This window comes from Rhododendron vialii, chromosome 7a (assembly GCF_030253575.1).
Source record: "Rhododendron vialii isolate Sample 1 chromosome 7a, ASM3025357v1".
NCBI classification, from domain to species: domain Eukaryota; kingdom Viridiplantae; phylum Streptophyta; class Magnoliopsida; order Ericales; family Ericaceae; genus Rhododendron; species Rhododendron vialii.
Window position 1 is genome coordinate 3545925 of NC_080563.1, and position 15329 is coordinate 3561253.

A 15329-nucleotide genomic window follows, 5' to 3' on the forward strand; every position below is an offset into this window, starting at 1 on the left:
GGATGAATGACATGGGCAAGGATTATAAGTTGATTGATAAAAAGTAATGGGAAGTTAGGGAGAACGTCTTAATCGTCATGGTTTGGTCATTGCTAGATTCTTATAAAAATTTTATGTATTTTATTTGTTTCTTTCTTGGATGTTGATTTTGGCGATCCACTCTTGTATGCATACGCTCCACTTTTAGCGAAAAGTTAGTAGTAATTTCATGTAGGAAATAAAACGCATACGTAAAAAAGTAGAGCGCGAAAATCAGATTCCTTTTTCTTCAAAAATAAGCAAGAAATTCATAACATCAAAAGATATATAGTAAAAAAAATTTCAGGGGATATACAAAAAATTAGCTAACTAAACGGTAGACGAAAAACATGTAAGATGATTGATATATCGTCTTTCAGCAACCCGAAAAAAATTGATATCATCTACGAGCAGAATTGATAAAAACAAAGTCAGAGCTCGCTTAGCTAAGTCATGTGCCCTAGTAGAACCATATTGCGAGAAACTTTTGTAATCCAGAAAAAACGATAACATTGAAAGAGGTATGCTAAAAAAAAAGGGCGAAAAGATGTCCCAAAAAATTGACATCCAAATACATGGCCTATATTCTGCACGTGAAGTGTCATTTTGAAGCATAAAAGAAACAGAGGAGGAGGTAGTTTTCGTTTGTTTCGTTTTCAAGTTAAGAGTTTGGCCAACTGTTTGAAGGAAACATCTACTGCATGGTCGTTACAAATGATTACCGTTAAGACGTTATCATGCTCTCTCTCTCTCTCTCTCTCTCTCTCTCTCTCTCTCTCTCTCTCTCATGTAGTTTTAAGACGTGTGTGTGACTCAATGTGTCGTTCTGAGAAAGAGTACGTATAGAAGACTCAAACACTTCAACTTCAGCCAATTTCATGAACACTCTCGTGCCTCCAGAACTCAAAATAAGTACTTATTTTTTAAAAAGACAACTTAAAGCTTAGAAAATAATATATTTACGCAAATAATTTTTCTAGCAATATAGATTTTATTTGGTAAATCTTTATTGAGATCTTTTGAACGGTACCAAAAAAAAATCGAAAATTTATTTTTCATTTACATTATTTTTGAGTTTGAAAATATGAAATAAGTACTTATTTTTTAAGAAGGTGTCGTGGAATGGAGTCTAATTTTCACTTCAAATCCTCGAGAAGTCAGGATCCGCTCTGATCATGAACCTACTATAGCATAGTTGAAACGACAAGTACCGAATTGGGTAAACAGGGGGCAGGGAAAAAGGGAGATACTCCGTAAAAAATAAAATAAGTTCATTGTATCACTTTACGATATGCAGTTTGTTTTTATACCAAAAAAGATTAAGAATTACGTTTTGATATCTCATTAGTCATAATTTGTGTTAAAGCGTTGCTCTCTCTCACGTAAGTGTGTGGCATTCACGGTTAGACAAACAACTTATTTGCAATGAGGCAATAACGGGGGCGGGTGGCACGTGCCACCCCCAAATCCAATAAATAAATTAAAAATTACGAATGTGTATCACTTTACTATACTCCTATCTTTTAATACTGATGGAAACGTAACCACTTTGTTTGGTTGAGGTTTTAGAAAGTTATTTTTGAGAGTTGAGTGATAATGAGTGAAGAGAAATACAGAGAGAAATTTATTGAAAACTGTGTCGAGAGTAAAAGTTACTCTCAAAATGGTGAACCAAGCGGAGTGGTTCATCTTTCTAGCTCTATCTGCATATATATTCGGCCCAACACTATAAATTGGCATATATGGGTCAAACCGATGTTCAGATCCCCCTTACTTGGCCCATATTCTTTAGGTTCCTCATATTGTACTACTAGGCTACAAAGATACTCTAAGCTGAGGTTTCTTCTAGTCCTCGCCAAAACCCCAAAATGAAGGCATAGGCTCCAAGGGCCAATGTTGTCCGGGCTTAGTCACGTAATCTTTTAAAATGGTCTATGCTTGTTTTTTTTTTTTTTTTAACGGCATGGCTTATGCTCTCGTTCTCAATTCTTGCAAGCATAAAAGCCCACTGGTGCTGAGGCCTGTTACAAATCGACAACAATCTCGCGTGGTCTTTGAGGCCTGTTTCGGCTCAATAATTAAGTCGGATTATTTTTTACGTCACATTTTTTAGTTTGGCTTCAATCCTTTGTGAATTATTGATTTGTTTCAACCAGAAGAATCTAAAAGGTAAAAATTTATTATCAAAATCATTAAAAAATTCTTTACAGACAAAAATAATCACAACTGACACACTTTTTAGATTAATTTTGTCTTTATTTAAAAAAGGAAAATGATTTTGCCACTATTTTTTTTTTGTTAACGCCACTCTCTTGCAAGTGTATTTTTGCAAAAATACACTTGCAGAGGAGTGGCGTTAACAAAAAAAAGGGGTGACAAAATCAACAGCCTTAAAAATTCAATTTGGTTCATAATATTTCTTTTAGGTTCCTCACGAACAAAGAATCAACAAAAAAATTGATGCAAAACTAACAAAAGATAAAAAAATAATTGAACAAGGACAAGAAAATAATTTGGTAGGATTATTAGGCCAAAACGGGCCTGAGTTGTGTTTGATATCACTTAAACGCCATTCGACTCTACATTTCGATTCAACTCTATTTTTATGTTCATTCTGTATGGACAAGTTGGCCGGATGCCTATTGTCACATCATTAACGAAAATGATAGAATTCAAGACATTCAAATCATGAAAGTGTCTATAAAAGTAAATGAATGATTCAGATTCACGTCTTTCATGGTTCCGATAACACAAAAGGTCTCCAGTGTACGGAACACGAAAATGTTCCAATAGAAAGCCTCTTGGAAGTTCAGGACTAGAATGTTTTGAGGTTGTGAAATTTGGGTTTCATGGGAACAGTATAGTTGCGAAATTATTGGAGCATTTACTTCTGGATGGGTGAGAAAAGGAGAGGTTAGATGGACCCAAATAAGGGTCGTGGGCCCTTCCACTGTTGAGTTAGGGCAGTGTCTCTTTAAGGAGAGTTCAGAGGGACAGTGAAGCCTGCACAGAAAAAGGGCCCATCCTGACTCAGCTTTGATGGAACATCTTTGGTGGATCTATCATGTACATCCCGGTCTATGCCCCTCCTATGCTATGCGTGAACAAAAAGAATGTGTTCGTTTTGGGTCTCAAAACCCAATCCGAACATCTTTGGTGGATCTATCATGTATATCCGGTCTATGCATCTTATGGTATCTATGCCCGCACAAAAAGAATGTGTTCATCTTGTGTTTCAGAACCCAACCCCTCTCTACCAATCACTCTCATTTTTCTATCTCTATCTTCACTCATTACCCATAAATCTTCCTCAAAACCCAAATTAAATAATGCAGTTTTTTTTTTAAGGTAACGAAGAGTGTTCCGATAAACCATATTAACCTCTTCAGCCCTTCTCATTGCTCTTTTCACATGTTTGCGTGAAGTGAGGTGGCTAGAAGAGATAAATCATTATCGACAGAGTCGACCTAGCAACCTTGAAATGGTAAGCCCCGCCGCCGAGGCAAAGGGAAGAAAATTACTAGCAAGAGTCCAGACTTTTGTTAATTTTTTACATCTGAGATTGTATTTGTTCATATACTCTCGAAAACAATTTTCTATGAGGGCTCTCAATTTCAAAGACTATTTTTCACCTGCAAGATTGGCGTAATGCATGCCTTGCTTTCTTTGGTCTTGTCCATTTTCTCCTTTGGATTATTAAGGAATTCGACCGACGAAAGCAAACAATTGTAGCTTGATTTCAAGTCCTCACAAGTTTTCATGACTCTAAGTCCAAGAGTTTCTTGCATATACAACAAGTCGATTTGGGACGCCTTGAATAACGGGAAGAAAAAATCTTATCAGAGATCGTAAAATATAAATTAACACTGAAACCATAAAACACAACAAGTTTTTATAAGTGAGGAAGCTAGGCTATTAACAAAATTACATATAGACATATCTACTTATTGACTTCAAATCTTACACGATGGAACTAGCGTAAGCACGCAACAAGTAAGCACAAATCGACCTTAATTAGCTACTTCTTCTTTGCGTTTTAACAACAAAATTTAAAGCGCGTTACGTGAGAAACTATCGTAAACCACATTCTATCTTTAAGAAGCATGAAAATAAGGAAATCAAACTACTCAAACTAAGAAGGTGAGTTTTTTCTACAATGTAAGGAACATATACATATAGTTATAGTTCAAACAAAAGTACTCATAAGACCATTGGGCTAACGGATAGAATATGATCCAAAAATCAAACAACATATAAATGGTCCCCTACTAAATTAACCCCCCCAAAAAAGATACAGAAATCAAATTGTCCCCCTTTTTCAATGCCCAAACTGCCCTCGTATTTCGTGTTCTTTTACTGTGTGTTTCATTAAAAGGAACAAATGGGTGCAAATGTGTGTATCAGCTTCCCACCTCTCCGTACGGGGAGAATGTTGAGGGAGCTAGATAATGTCCACGTGTCGATGACCCATTTCATCCAAGTACAAAGTTCGAGAGAGGTACATTTGATTTATTTTTGCTCTTTTTTTTCCCCTTGGCAAAGATGCCCTCCATCGAGGTGGTGTACACTGTACAGTAACCGTACACGTAGTTGGATTATGCAGGGCCAGACTTCATTGATTGAATTGGCGTTCCAGTTCCAACTACTGCTCTTACTTGGGGAGAAATTCTTGTTTAGTACTCCCTCCATCCGGATTTAATAGTCGTTTTTTCGGAGTTCGTGTTATTTTTTAATCGATTATATATTTCAATTTATAATGTTTTACGTGATTTCAAAAATATTGTATTATAAACTAATCGAGATCTATCAAACAAAATCCATATTCGACATGAAATTCGTTACGGATTCAAAGATATAACCCCGTTTTTTAACTGGTTAGAATAGAATTAAGAACAATTAAATTCGGACGGAAGGAGTAATAGGGTACCGTGGTACCTTTCGCGCACATCTAGGCTTTCCAGAAATGCAACCCGATGGTTCGGATTGAAAGTACCTAACGATTTAAAAAAGAAAGGAAAAGTATATTTCAATCTAGACCGTCGATTGCATTGTTGGACGGTCCAAATATACGTGAAGGGTACCACGTCACAAATAGCACATTGTGAATGAGTGCGTGAAAGTGTTTATGAAGTTTTGCTGTTTTAGATTAATTGTTCCCATTAGTAATATAAACGTGGGCAGAATCAATCAATCAATTCTATACTACTCCCTCCGTCCCATATTATTTGGACTTTTTCGATATTTGTGTCAGTTTTCAATCGTTTGTATCTTCCAATATGAATCTCCAACAATATGCAATATGGATCTTGTTTGATAGTTCTCGATTAGATCTATAATACAAAGTTTTCAAAATTATAAAAAATATCTTAAATTGAGAGATATAAGAGTTTAAAGAACGGCGCAAATATCAAAAAATACCGAATATTTTGGGACGGAGGGAGTATATACAAATGTGTCTGTCTCTCAAATCTCCAAACCCCTAAATTCTCACAAATTTGATATTTTTAGTTTTGGTTTGTTTTCTGTCAACGTGCAAAAGTCATAAAAATTTGACGCAAAATAAACAAATGAAAAAAATATTGAATAAATACACACACACACAAAAAGGTCATTTAATATAACCCACCCCAAAAGAGTACTTACAGTAACACCATATGCGAACTAAGAACAGGTGCCTATAAAATAGGGAATCTTTTGTTTATTACCAATTATAGCCCGTTAGTTTTTTTTTTTTTTGAAATGTCAATTTCATTTCATATCAAAGCCCGAAAGCAATACAGATTCTATCAAAAGATACAGGAATGAACCAAAACTACCAAGACTTCGACACAGGCACGCCCTGCAAAAGCAGGACCGGCGAAACGCCTAGATTATGAATCAATCTAGGTATAGGTAGTAGAGAAACTCAAACGGACCCCTAGTTCAAATCCGAGAAAAGCACATATGAAATCTGGACAAACACCGAAACCTCCATCTACAGCCCAATCGCGCAACCAAACTACCGACACAACCCAAACACGCAACGAAACCCTAACAAGGATGAAGACTCCGGTCAAACAACCCAACCGACGCTAAACCTAAAATTATTAACCCACCATCAACACCCTCTGGACCTAGAAAAACTAGACCAGTACAAGCCGGACTAAAAAACCAGCTAGAAAACCACCGGGCCAAACAGCCGGGAAAAAGAAAAGGTTAAGAAAAACAACAATAAAAAAAACCCCTAACTCCAGCCTCACCTTTATTAGCCATACTGACGCCCGTCGCTTGCCGGACCACCGCACGCCACGCCTACCCGTTAGTTCGATCATTATAATTCTGTCAGTATGAGGGTAATGCTCCTGGACCTGTGATAAGTGTGTGTGTTTAAGAGAATCCTCACTCCCCTCCCTAATTAGCAATTGCCTAGTGGAAATGATAAGTGGAATTACTCTATTACACTTCCGTGTTAAAAAAGAATTTACTCCCATGTTTTGTGGAAATACATGCAGGAAGCCATTTTCTTCAGTTGGTTCGTTCTTCTCCTCTGGTTTTATAGTAGTAGTACAGTACTACTACCATTTTACCGCGAGCAAAAGGTACAGTAAAATGATTTGGGCAGGACAGGAGTCTCTCTGTATTGGTAGTAGTAGTAATAGTAGTATTTCCTGCCTGTTTCCGTCCTCCGTGAGAGAGAAAATGAATGCAGTCTGTCTCAACTTTTCCCCTCACCTCACAAGATTTGGTTCAACTTTTACCATGTACTCAACTCCCCCGGTCCATTCACAAAACAATAATAGGAGTACATACTATGCCACTCTCATTGCTCAATCGATCTTACTTTTTGTCCCTTTTTTTCTTTGAAATCCGGACACTCTCTGTGTCGATCAATTTGTAGGGTACTTTGTTTTAAAAAATTAAGGTCAAAATTGGAACTACTCCCCATTCCACAAGTTTTCTTGTACTATGTTCTTTAAAGGATGTTTCTCCAACAAAAAGGAAGGAAAAAGAAAAGACAATTCGCTGCTTCCCCCTGCAAGACAATTTGGTGCAGTAATTGAAAACTCGGAGTACTTATTAATTTGTACCGACAAGAAGAATCGGAAAATTCAAATATTTTCGAAAATATTCATTTTTTGCACTTAAAAGTGGATATTTTCAAAAATATTTAGAGAAAAATGATTTTTTTTACTTTTTTAATTTCTTTTGTCGAGACGAATAAATAATTAATAGTTTGGTGCAAAATGTACGAACGCATTTTTTTTTTAAATAAAAACAAAATTTCCATAAAGTCTTAAAAGTTAAACGGAACTAGGACTGCAAACGAGCCGAGCTGAGCTTTACAGTGTTCAAGCTTGTTTATTAATTTTTTAACGAACTCGAGCTCGAGCTCAGTGAAAACTTAACGAGTCGAGCTCGAGCCGAGCAAGCCTTGGCTTGACTCGAGCTCAAGCTTATTCACGAGTCTCAACGGACCAACGAAAAATATATATATATCCTCGCATAGGCCTAATATAACCAAAAATATTTTGAATGTGAAGGTATATATCTTTCATTTTCCTATGGAGCGAGAGTGTACTAGTGTGTTTGTGTTCTCCCCTCCCTTGGTTGACTGGAAAGTGAAAACGGAAAGAACAAATTATAAAATAACAATAAAAATCTTAAACTTAAGTATATATATCCCGGCTCGCGAGCCGACTCGAGCCGAGCTTATCCTTGCTCGAGCTCGGCTCGTTTATAAAACGAGCTGAAAAAATCGGCTCGAGCTCGTTCGTTTAACTTCCGAGCCAAACTTGAACGAGTCACTAACGAGCCAAGCGGCAAGCTCGCGAGCAGCTCGGTTCGTTTGCAGCTCTAAACGTCACCCTCCTTACATAATGTCTTGGCTCAAGTCTCAATAATCTTTATTGGGCTTGGTTGTGTTAAACATCCTCTCAACAGTCAACACCACCTATATTGAATGGGATCTTAATAGATTCTTTTGTTCCTCTTGCACGCATTTCAGCCGTTCAAACGTATTTAAGATGTTCCGAATTTGTTCGGGTAGTTTTTAAGTACGAATTTAAAACACTTCCTCAAACCCAAAACAAATCTTGGTCACGAGATGAGTGCACAAATACCACGTGGTCGAGCCCACCCGGCACCGAAAAATTTCTCCGGGAGGGGAGTAATTTGCAGCAAAAGAAAAAGAAAAAGAATGCCACAAAGAGTAGTCACAATCAGTCAATCTTTACTGCGATGGTAGTAGATCTTGAGGTGGGACCGTTTGGGTGATACGTGTATGGCCAATCCTTTATGTCCACACTCCCCACTTTACAGACTGTGTTGCATTAATGGAGTGGTAGTAAAATGTTTATGCCATTTGGAATTGTTTTTTCCTCCAAAGTGAAAAGGATCCAATTGAATTAGGCCCCGTTCCAGAAATCTTCTTAAAAAATAAGCAGCTTATTTCACATTTTTAAACTCAAAAATAATATAAATGAAAAATAATTTTTTAATTTTTTTTGCATCGTATAAAAGATCTCAATGAGATGTTTCAAACAAGATCCATATTGCATATTTTTACATTTCGACAAGCCCATAATTTTTTAACTTGAAATTGCCTTCTTAAAAAATAAGAGTTTTTTTCCTGTTCTGGAACGGGGCCTTAGCCTCACAAATCAACCCTAAAGCACCAATCTCACTGTCGACCAATCTTACACTACAACTTAATTTTTGAGTAATCTTAAGCTTGTGTCGACCAATTCTTAAAGCCCCAATCTCACTGTCTGCTATCAGAATGTCTATTTAAAAGCGCCGTTATAGATTGACTTCATAATTAAAACCAAGCTGAACATTTCGTTTATGAATTCTTGATCGTAAGAAAGGGTGACTTTATTAAGATTTGAAAAAGGTTAATTAATTCAAAGTATATCCCTGTATCCAATAGAAGTACACTTTTCGTTTTTCATAGATAGATGTAGTTGTAAATTTGCTTAAATTTGTCTATGAATACGTTATTTCCACGTATTAATCTTCTCGTTTTACTACTTGTTATCGCTTTCATTCTGAGTTTTTGAAGCTAGGCGGAAGTGGCAAATGCCAAACAATTGTGCAGTTGAAAATGCCAAAAAGCTCTCTTTCCCAACTTTTTTGACGTGCATGTGAACCCTCTCTCTCTCTATTGAGTTCTATCCTGTGGATAAAAAAAAAAAAGGGTTCTATCATTGGTCACATAATCCAAATGCACTCTACTTCTGTTCTCAATTCGCACTATGCTTACACTCGAAAATCCTGGCCCGGCTCTTAGTGAATTTTTGTAGTTTGGGACGCATTTCGAAAATGATTTCACGTTTGTGCTCGTGTTCATGCTCATGTATAAGAATTACATTACTCCCTCCGTCCAAATTCTTTAATCCTTTTGAGAATTCATGCTATTTTTGAATTATTTATATATCTTATAATTTATAATTTTTTAGGTGATTTTAAAAACTTTATTTATAAAAACTAATTAAAATCTATCAAACTAAATCTAGATTGCATCTAAAAAATGTTACCAATTACTCCTAAAATATACTATAATTAATTTTTTATACGATTAGAAGAAAATAAGTAATAAAAAAACGAGGATCATATTGGATCTCTCTCTCTCCTAAGAGCATCTATATTTGTGATAAGCAAACTTAACAACAATACTCAAAAAATGCCCCATATTGTAATAAGCAAAATTACAAGTTTTTTAGCAAATAATCAAATTTTACTAATTCCATAACCAAACTTAACAACTTTTACCAATAATCAAATTCGAATTTTTCGTAAACAAGCTTCAATTACGCACCTGATCATACCAAATTATTCGTCTCGACAAGACGATTCCAAAACTGAAAGGCCGGTTGTCGTAAACCTTCTCACGCACCCTCATGCGCCAAACGCACCAAATCAAGTAAAGGCGCGTGATATCATGCGTAGTCTCTTTAGGCAGCTCGTGATGGCGCATATATGAGGATGTTTCCAGTGACCAGCTTTTCAATTTTGAAATCGTCTCATTGAGATGAATAATTTGGTGTGGTAGGATGCGCAATTAAAACTCATTTTCGATTGGACAGATATGCATTGTGTATTGTGCATTTTTTTTTAGTTAGAGATGTAAAAATAACCAATGTGGAGGTAGAGGTTGTTAAGTTTAATTATGGACTAAATGAATAATCACATATTGATGTGGCATATTTTGATTAATAGTTTTGATTATTACCATTGCGGGATGCTCTAAGAAGTTAATGTTCCAGTTTACCTTCTTTTTTTTCAAGTTTCAAACTGAAATATAATGAAAATAAAAAATAATTTTTTGAATTTTTTTTTCCACCATATAAAAGATCTCAATGCGATCTATTAATCAAGATCTATATTGGTAGAAAAATTATTGCGTAAACATATAATTTTTAAACTTGAAATTATATTGTTTTCCAAAAAATATTTTTTTCCAGAAACTAGAACACCCTTTGGGTCTGTTTGGATGGGGGCTACCGAAGAGTATTAGTAATACACCATCCTAAGACCATGGGCCCATGGTTAAGCCATGGTTTGGGAACACATTTTTTCGGGGTATTAGCTAAGCCTCGGATTCTCTTATACCCCCTAATACCCCCGGAGGGGGATTATTTATGGGGAGGTTTCCGGGTGTTATTACATAATACCCTTGGATAATACTTCATTTCTCTTCCATTTCAACTACAAAACAATCTTATTCCCTCATTTTATTTTCCATTTAAATCAAGTACTATTTAATCATCCATCACATTAAAGTGAACCCACCCTTCTTACATAATATCTCCTCCTATCTTATCTCATTTATAACTAATACTCACAATCCTTATTTCGCGTTCAAACGGACCCTTAATGCCCAACTAGCAACACTCGAGAGCTTTCCTTTTCTATCAAAAAATCACTACAAAACCGGATAAAAAAAATCACTACAAAACAAAACGAGTTCCCATGGGTCCCACCCACCTCTCACGTGCCACCGCTTCTCTAACTCACACGCATATAGGGCAACTTTGCAGCTTTCCTTTTCTTTCCTTCCTTTAACCAGAGCTTCATCCTCATTGGTGCAGAACTTCACTTTTCCCTGCTACTGCTATGCTATCTCTCACCTCTCTCTAAGGATATCATTTATTTTCTCCTTTTGTGAAGACAACTAGTCCTTTGCCATTCATATATGCAAGTACTTGTATCCCCCAATTCTCAAAACAGCAAAACCACCCACCACCAACGCCCCCCCTCCCCCCCCCCCCCCCCTACCATCTCTAGAGAGAGAGAGAGAGAGAGAGAGAGATGGAAAATAGTAATTGGAGCCTATTCAACAGCAACAGCAGCAGTTGTACTAGTGGTACCAGAGGGCAAAACAGTCATTGCAGTAACCTTGCATGGGATATATGGGACTTGGGTACTTCTCGCTATGATTGGAGCGCCACAAACAACACCTCCACCACTAACACCCACTACCCATTCCACCACGCTCTCTCCGCCGCCGCCACTCCAACGGCGGCGACCACCACCACAGCGTACCCTGATGAGAGCGTGGCACACGCGCTCATGTTAAACCACCACCAGCAGGGTACGACAACGGTCTCCGTGTACGGCGGAGCAGGCGGGTCCCACTACCAGCCGGACCCGCACCTCATGTGCTTGAAGCTGGGGAAGAGGCACTATTTCGAGGATACCGCCAGTCTGCAGGGTGAACGCCACGTGGACGATGGGATCTGTGTTGCCAAGAGAGGCAGATCCCCGTACTACGGTTACGGCGGGGGAATTGATGTTGGGGGTCCATCGACGTCGGCGGGGGCGGTGACAGTGGCGGCGGCGGCGGTGCCGAGGTGCCAGGTGGAGGGGTGCCACGTCGCGCTGGTGGAAGCCAAGGAGTACCACAGGAGGCACAAGGTGTGTGAAATGCACGCCAAGGCGCCCAAAGTGGTTGTGCTTGGTCTTGACCAACGCTTCTGTCAACAGTGTAGCCGGTAAATACCCTTTCATTGATGCGCTTCATTGATGCGCGTAAGCTGATCCCGAGGTCTAATTGTATAAAATAAAAATAAAAAAGTCTTTGCCTCTCAGACTAGTTGTTGCTATGATTGGTGCAGTAATTTTGCTTACAGCTATTCCCTCCGTTCCTTTTTAAGTGTCTTGCTTCGTAACTCCAACTTATTAAAAAGACATCATCATTATACCTTTCACATTAATTTTTTCCTCCATTTTTCCTACTTACCCATCATCATTACACTTTTACTCACTAACTTTTCAAAATAAAATCTACTTTTAGAGACAAAATAGACAATACACCAACTTTTACCCCCTAACTTTACAAAATGGACACTTATTAAGGGACAGCCCAAAATGGAATACTGGACACAAAAAAAGGAATGGAGGGAGTATATACGTATGTTTGATATCTAAATGTAGGTGTATGTACGAACGAGGTCTTTTGGGTATGTTCGTACTCTTGTTTCTACTAACTGATCGATCCCCCCTTGGGTCTACCCCTTTTGTATTTCAATAACGCTAGGCTTACAATAAAATCTTACAACGTTCGTACCCATGGGTCTTAGTACCCATGGGTCTTAGTGGCGATGGAAGTTTGAGTGAAACATACTCCGTAAAAGAATGCGGTGGGCCCCAGAGTACTTACGTGTAAGGATGCTGTAAGTAAGTTGTAATAGGATTTTGTTGCGAGTCTAGTAACATTTTTGTTTTTATTTCTTGGATTTGGATCTTTTCCGATCTAGGATGTTCCGGTTATTATGGCAACTGGGGCTGAGCCAGAAATTTTGGATGGTGGGGTTAAAATCTGGTACAGCCGGAATCTTACATACACATGCATGTAACAGCCCTCGACTTCATTTTAAAATTGGTTATAAAAAATATATATACTGTTAACATTTTATTCGTTATGCTTATACATATGCAAGATTTCATTAAGTGAATTTCGTTAAAATACCAAATTTTCTTTACAATCTGCAAGGTATAATAACTACTAATACTTATTTTGAATTTTGATGCGGTTTTGGGGCAGTTTTATATATTTTTTATATTAAATGTTTGGGGCAATGTCATAATTTTAATGGGCTCAATTTTTTTCTAATTAACAGTACTATTTGAAAATTTTTGAACATTGAATGAATCGTCTGACCCCACCTATTGGCCCTTGCTTGTGGGACTTTGCTGAATTTTTTCTAAGAATTACTTAGATAAAAAAATCAATGAAATGGATTTCGAAACAATTGAGATAAATGGAACAATTGGCACGTAACAGAGAGACGCATGACCTTATTGATGGAAGTATGATAACAGGACGGAAGTGGCAAATAAGTTGTGTACTTGGAGAGTGGAATTTGTAATTTACCTGAAGCATTGCGCGCGATTACGAAGATTTTTAGTTTGATGTGTTTGTGGGGGTGGTGGTGGTTGTAGGTTTCATGCAGTGGGAGAATTCGACGATGCGAAAAGGAGTTGCAGGAGAAGGCTGGCTGGGCACAACGAGCGTAGAAGAAAGGGCTCTACTCATGACCCCCTCAATAATCCTCGAAACCTTTCTCATCAAGGTATGATCACGTAATACTTCTTCTCCGTCGCCCTTTATTTCTTTTTCTAGTTAACTAGAGGGTTGGCAAACGCTACGCGTGTGCACGCTCAATTAAATTCGGCTCAGTGGCTGTGTAGACCGACCCCAACACAAAAATTGATAGTGCGTGGGTTAGGAGTTGAATTCTATACCAAAGGCTTTCTGAAGTCCCTCGTTGCCATGCGACTACCACTTCAGCAGTAATTGTGTGAAATTGAAGTGATGATGACTTGCCCATTTTCAGAGACAGAGAAAGCATGGGAGTTATCCCTCGTCCCAGAATGGTAGGTTATTTGTGAAGAGGAAATTCGATAGGTTTGGCTACTAGAAAAAATCAGGATATGGACCGGACACTTGCGTGTAGAGAGAGTGAGTGTGAGGAAGAGAAAGAAAACCCTCAAGGGGCGAGGTTGGCGAGTTGGTGTCCGCGTATGTGAGGAGGAACTATGATAGGTTTGGGTACTAGAAATGGGCTTCTGGAATGAAAATGAAAGACCATATCAATGATGTATGTTAGGGACTAGTGTTTACACTGATTTACAGGAAGTCTACGCCCACAGGCTTAGTGTGGGATAGAGTCTTACCTTCAAGATACATTGTCCAAGATTCATTATCCAATTTGGGGTCACTAAGATTTGTGTCATGCATCTACTTACTCTCTATGCTGTTGAAGTAAACCCTGCCATTGTCGAATTGAGGTGTTTGAGAGATCAGCTATATATCATACCTAGTTTTAGCAATTTCTATCGATAACTTTCTTGGTTGGAGTTCAACAGAGTGAAAATTCCCTTAAAGATTGCGTCTAAATCATTGAGTTTGATCGATGACTCAATCTAAAAGTGAAGCATAATCATTCCCCTGGTTCATTGTTTTATGTTGAGATTACTGTATTAATAAAAAAAACTGCATTTCTTTACCCCATTTTGTAGTTCCATAAAAGTACTTGACATTGTCGACAGGACGTGCTCTCTCTCTTCTGTCATCCAAGAACAGTACTTGGTTTTCTTCTCCCAGCGCTGCACTCCGTGAGCTGATTGCTGAGAATCGGGCAGCCATCTTGGCCCGGCAGCTGGTCCATGATCCCTCAACCCAACCTGGATCCAACTCTCTGCTAACGTCCCACCACCAAGTGTTCCACGATCCACACAACTGGGACCGGTACAATGAAGACGGTGGACATGTGACACTGGACCTAATGCAGGCGCCTAGTTCTGCATTTGGGTTCTTGTCCATGAGGGAAAACTCGAGGGGGGAGGAGGAAGAACAAGAGTGTTCGGAGTTGTGGAGGTCCTTGGGCGGAGCTCATGTTGTTTGAAGCTTTTTCATGAATTCGTCTGGCGTTTAGAAGACTACTGCTTTTCCACATCGTCCCTTGTGGGTTTGTGAAGGAATTCCAATGGACTCATCACGGCTGACCGAGTTTATTGGATCTCTGGTTACCTCTTTTGTGCTAGTACTATTTGATCAATTTGGATGTGAAGTTTGATTAATAAGATGCAGTGTGGATAATGTAGTTTGGTTCATTCTGATGTGCACTGCCCGAATCACATTCTCTTTAATTCTATGGTACTCGCTTAAAATGGCCTTCCTATTGATGGGAGATTGGTTCTTTAGAGACTAGTCGAGATGCTTGTAAATTGCCATAAACTCAAGTTATCAGAACTACTTGTGTCTAAACAGCAAAATACCCGTTTGTGTTAATACATACATGTACATATATTCATTGGTCTCCACATAA

General features: G+C 38.2%; 1 protein-coding gene across 1 annotated transcript; it reads left to right on the top strand.

Annotated features, from left to right (window-relative positions):
* Positions 1 to 11061: 11061 nt before the first annotated feature.
* On the top strand, positions 11062 to 15114 carry LOC131331763 (squamosa promoter-binding-like protein 7). The gene is made up of 3 exons (XM_058365671.1): positions 11062 to 11990; positions 13441 to 13571; positions 14551 to 15114. Exons 1-3 carry the CDS (start codon positions 11308 to 11310, stop codon positions 14904 to 14906), a joined length of 1170 nt encoding a protein of 389 aa, XP_058221654.1. The 5' UTR covers positions 11062 to 11307; the 3' UTR covers positions 14907 to 15114.
* Positions 15115 to 15329: the final 215 nt, after the last annotated feature.

What these genes read in the sequence shown, in the direction of transcription:
- LOC131331763 (XM_058365671.1), top strand. Translation starts at nt 11,308, where the DNA reads ATGGAAAATAGTAATTGGAGCCTATTCAACAGCAACAGCAGCAGTTGT. An exon ending in TTCTGTCAACAGTGTAGCCG is followed by an intron (nt 11,991 to 13,440) that starts GTAAATACCCTT and finishes TGGTGGTTGTAG; the next exon opens with GTTTCATGCAGTGGGAGAAT. An exon ending in TCGAAACCTTTCTCATCAAG is followed by an intron (nt 13,572 to 14,550) that starts GTATGATCACGT and finishes CATTGTCGACAG; the next exon opens with GACGTGCTCTCTCTCTTCTG.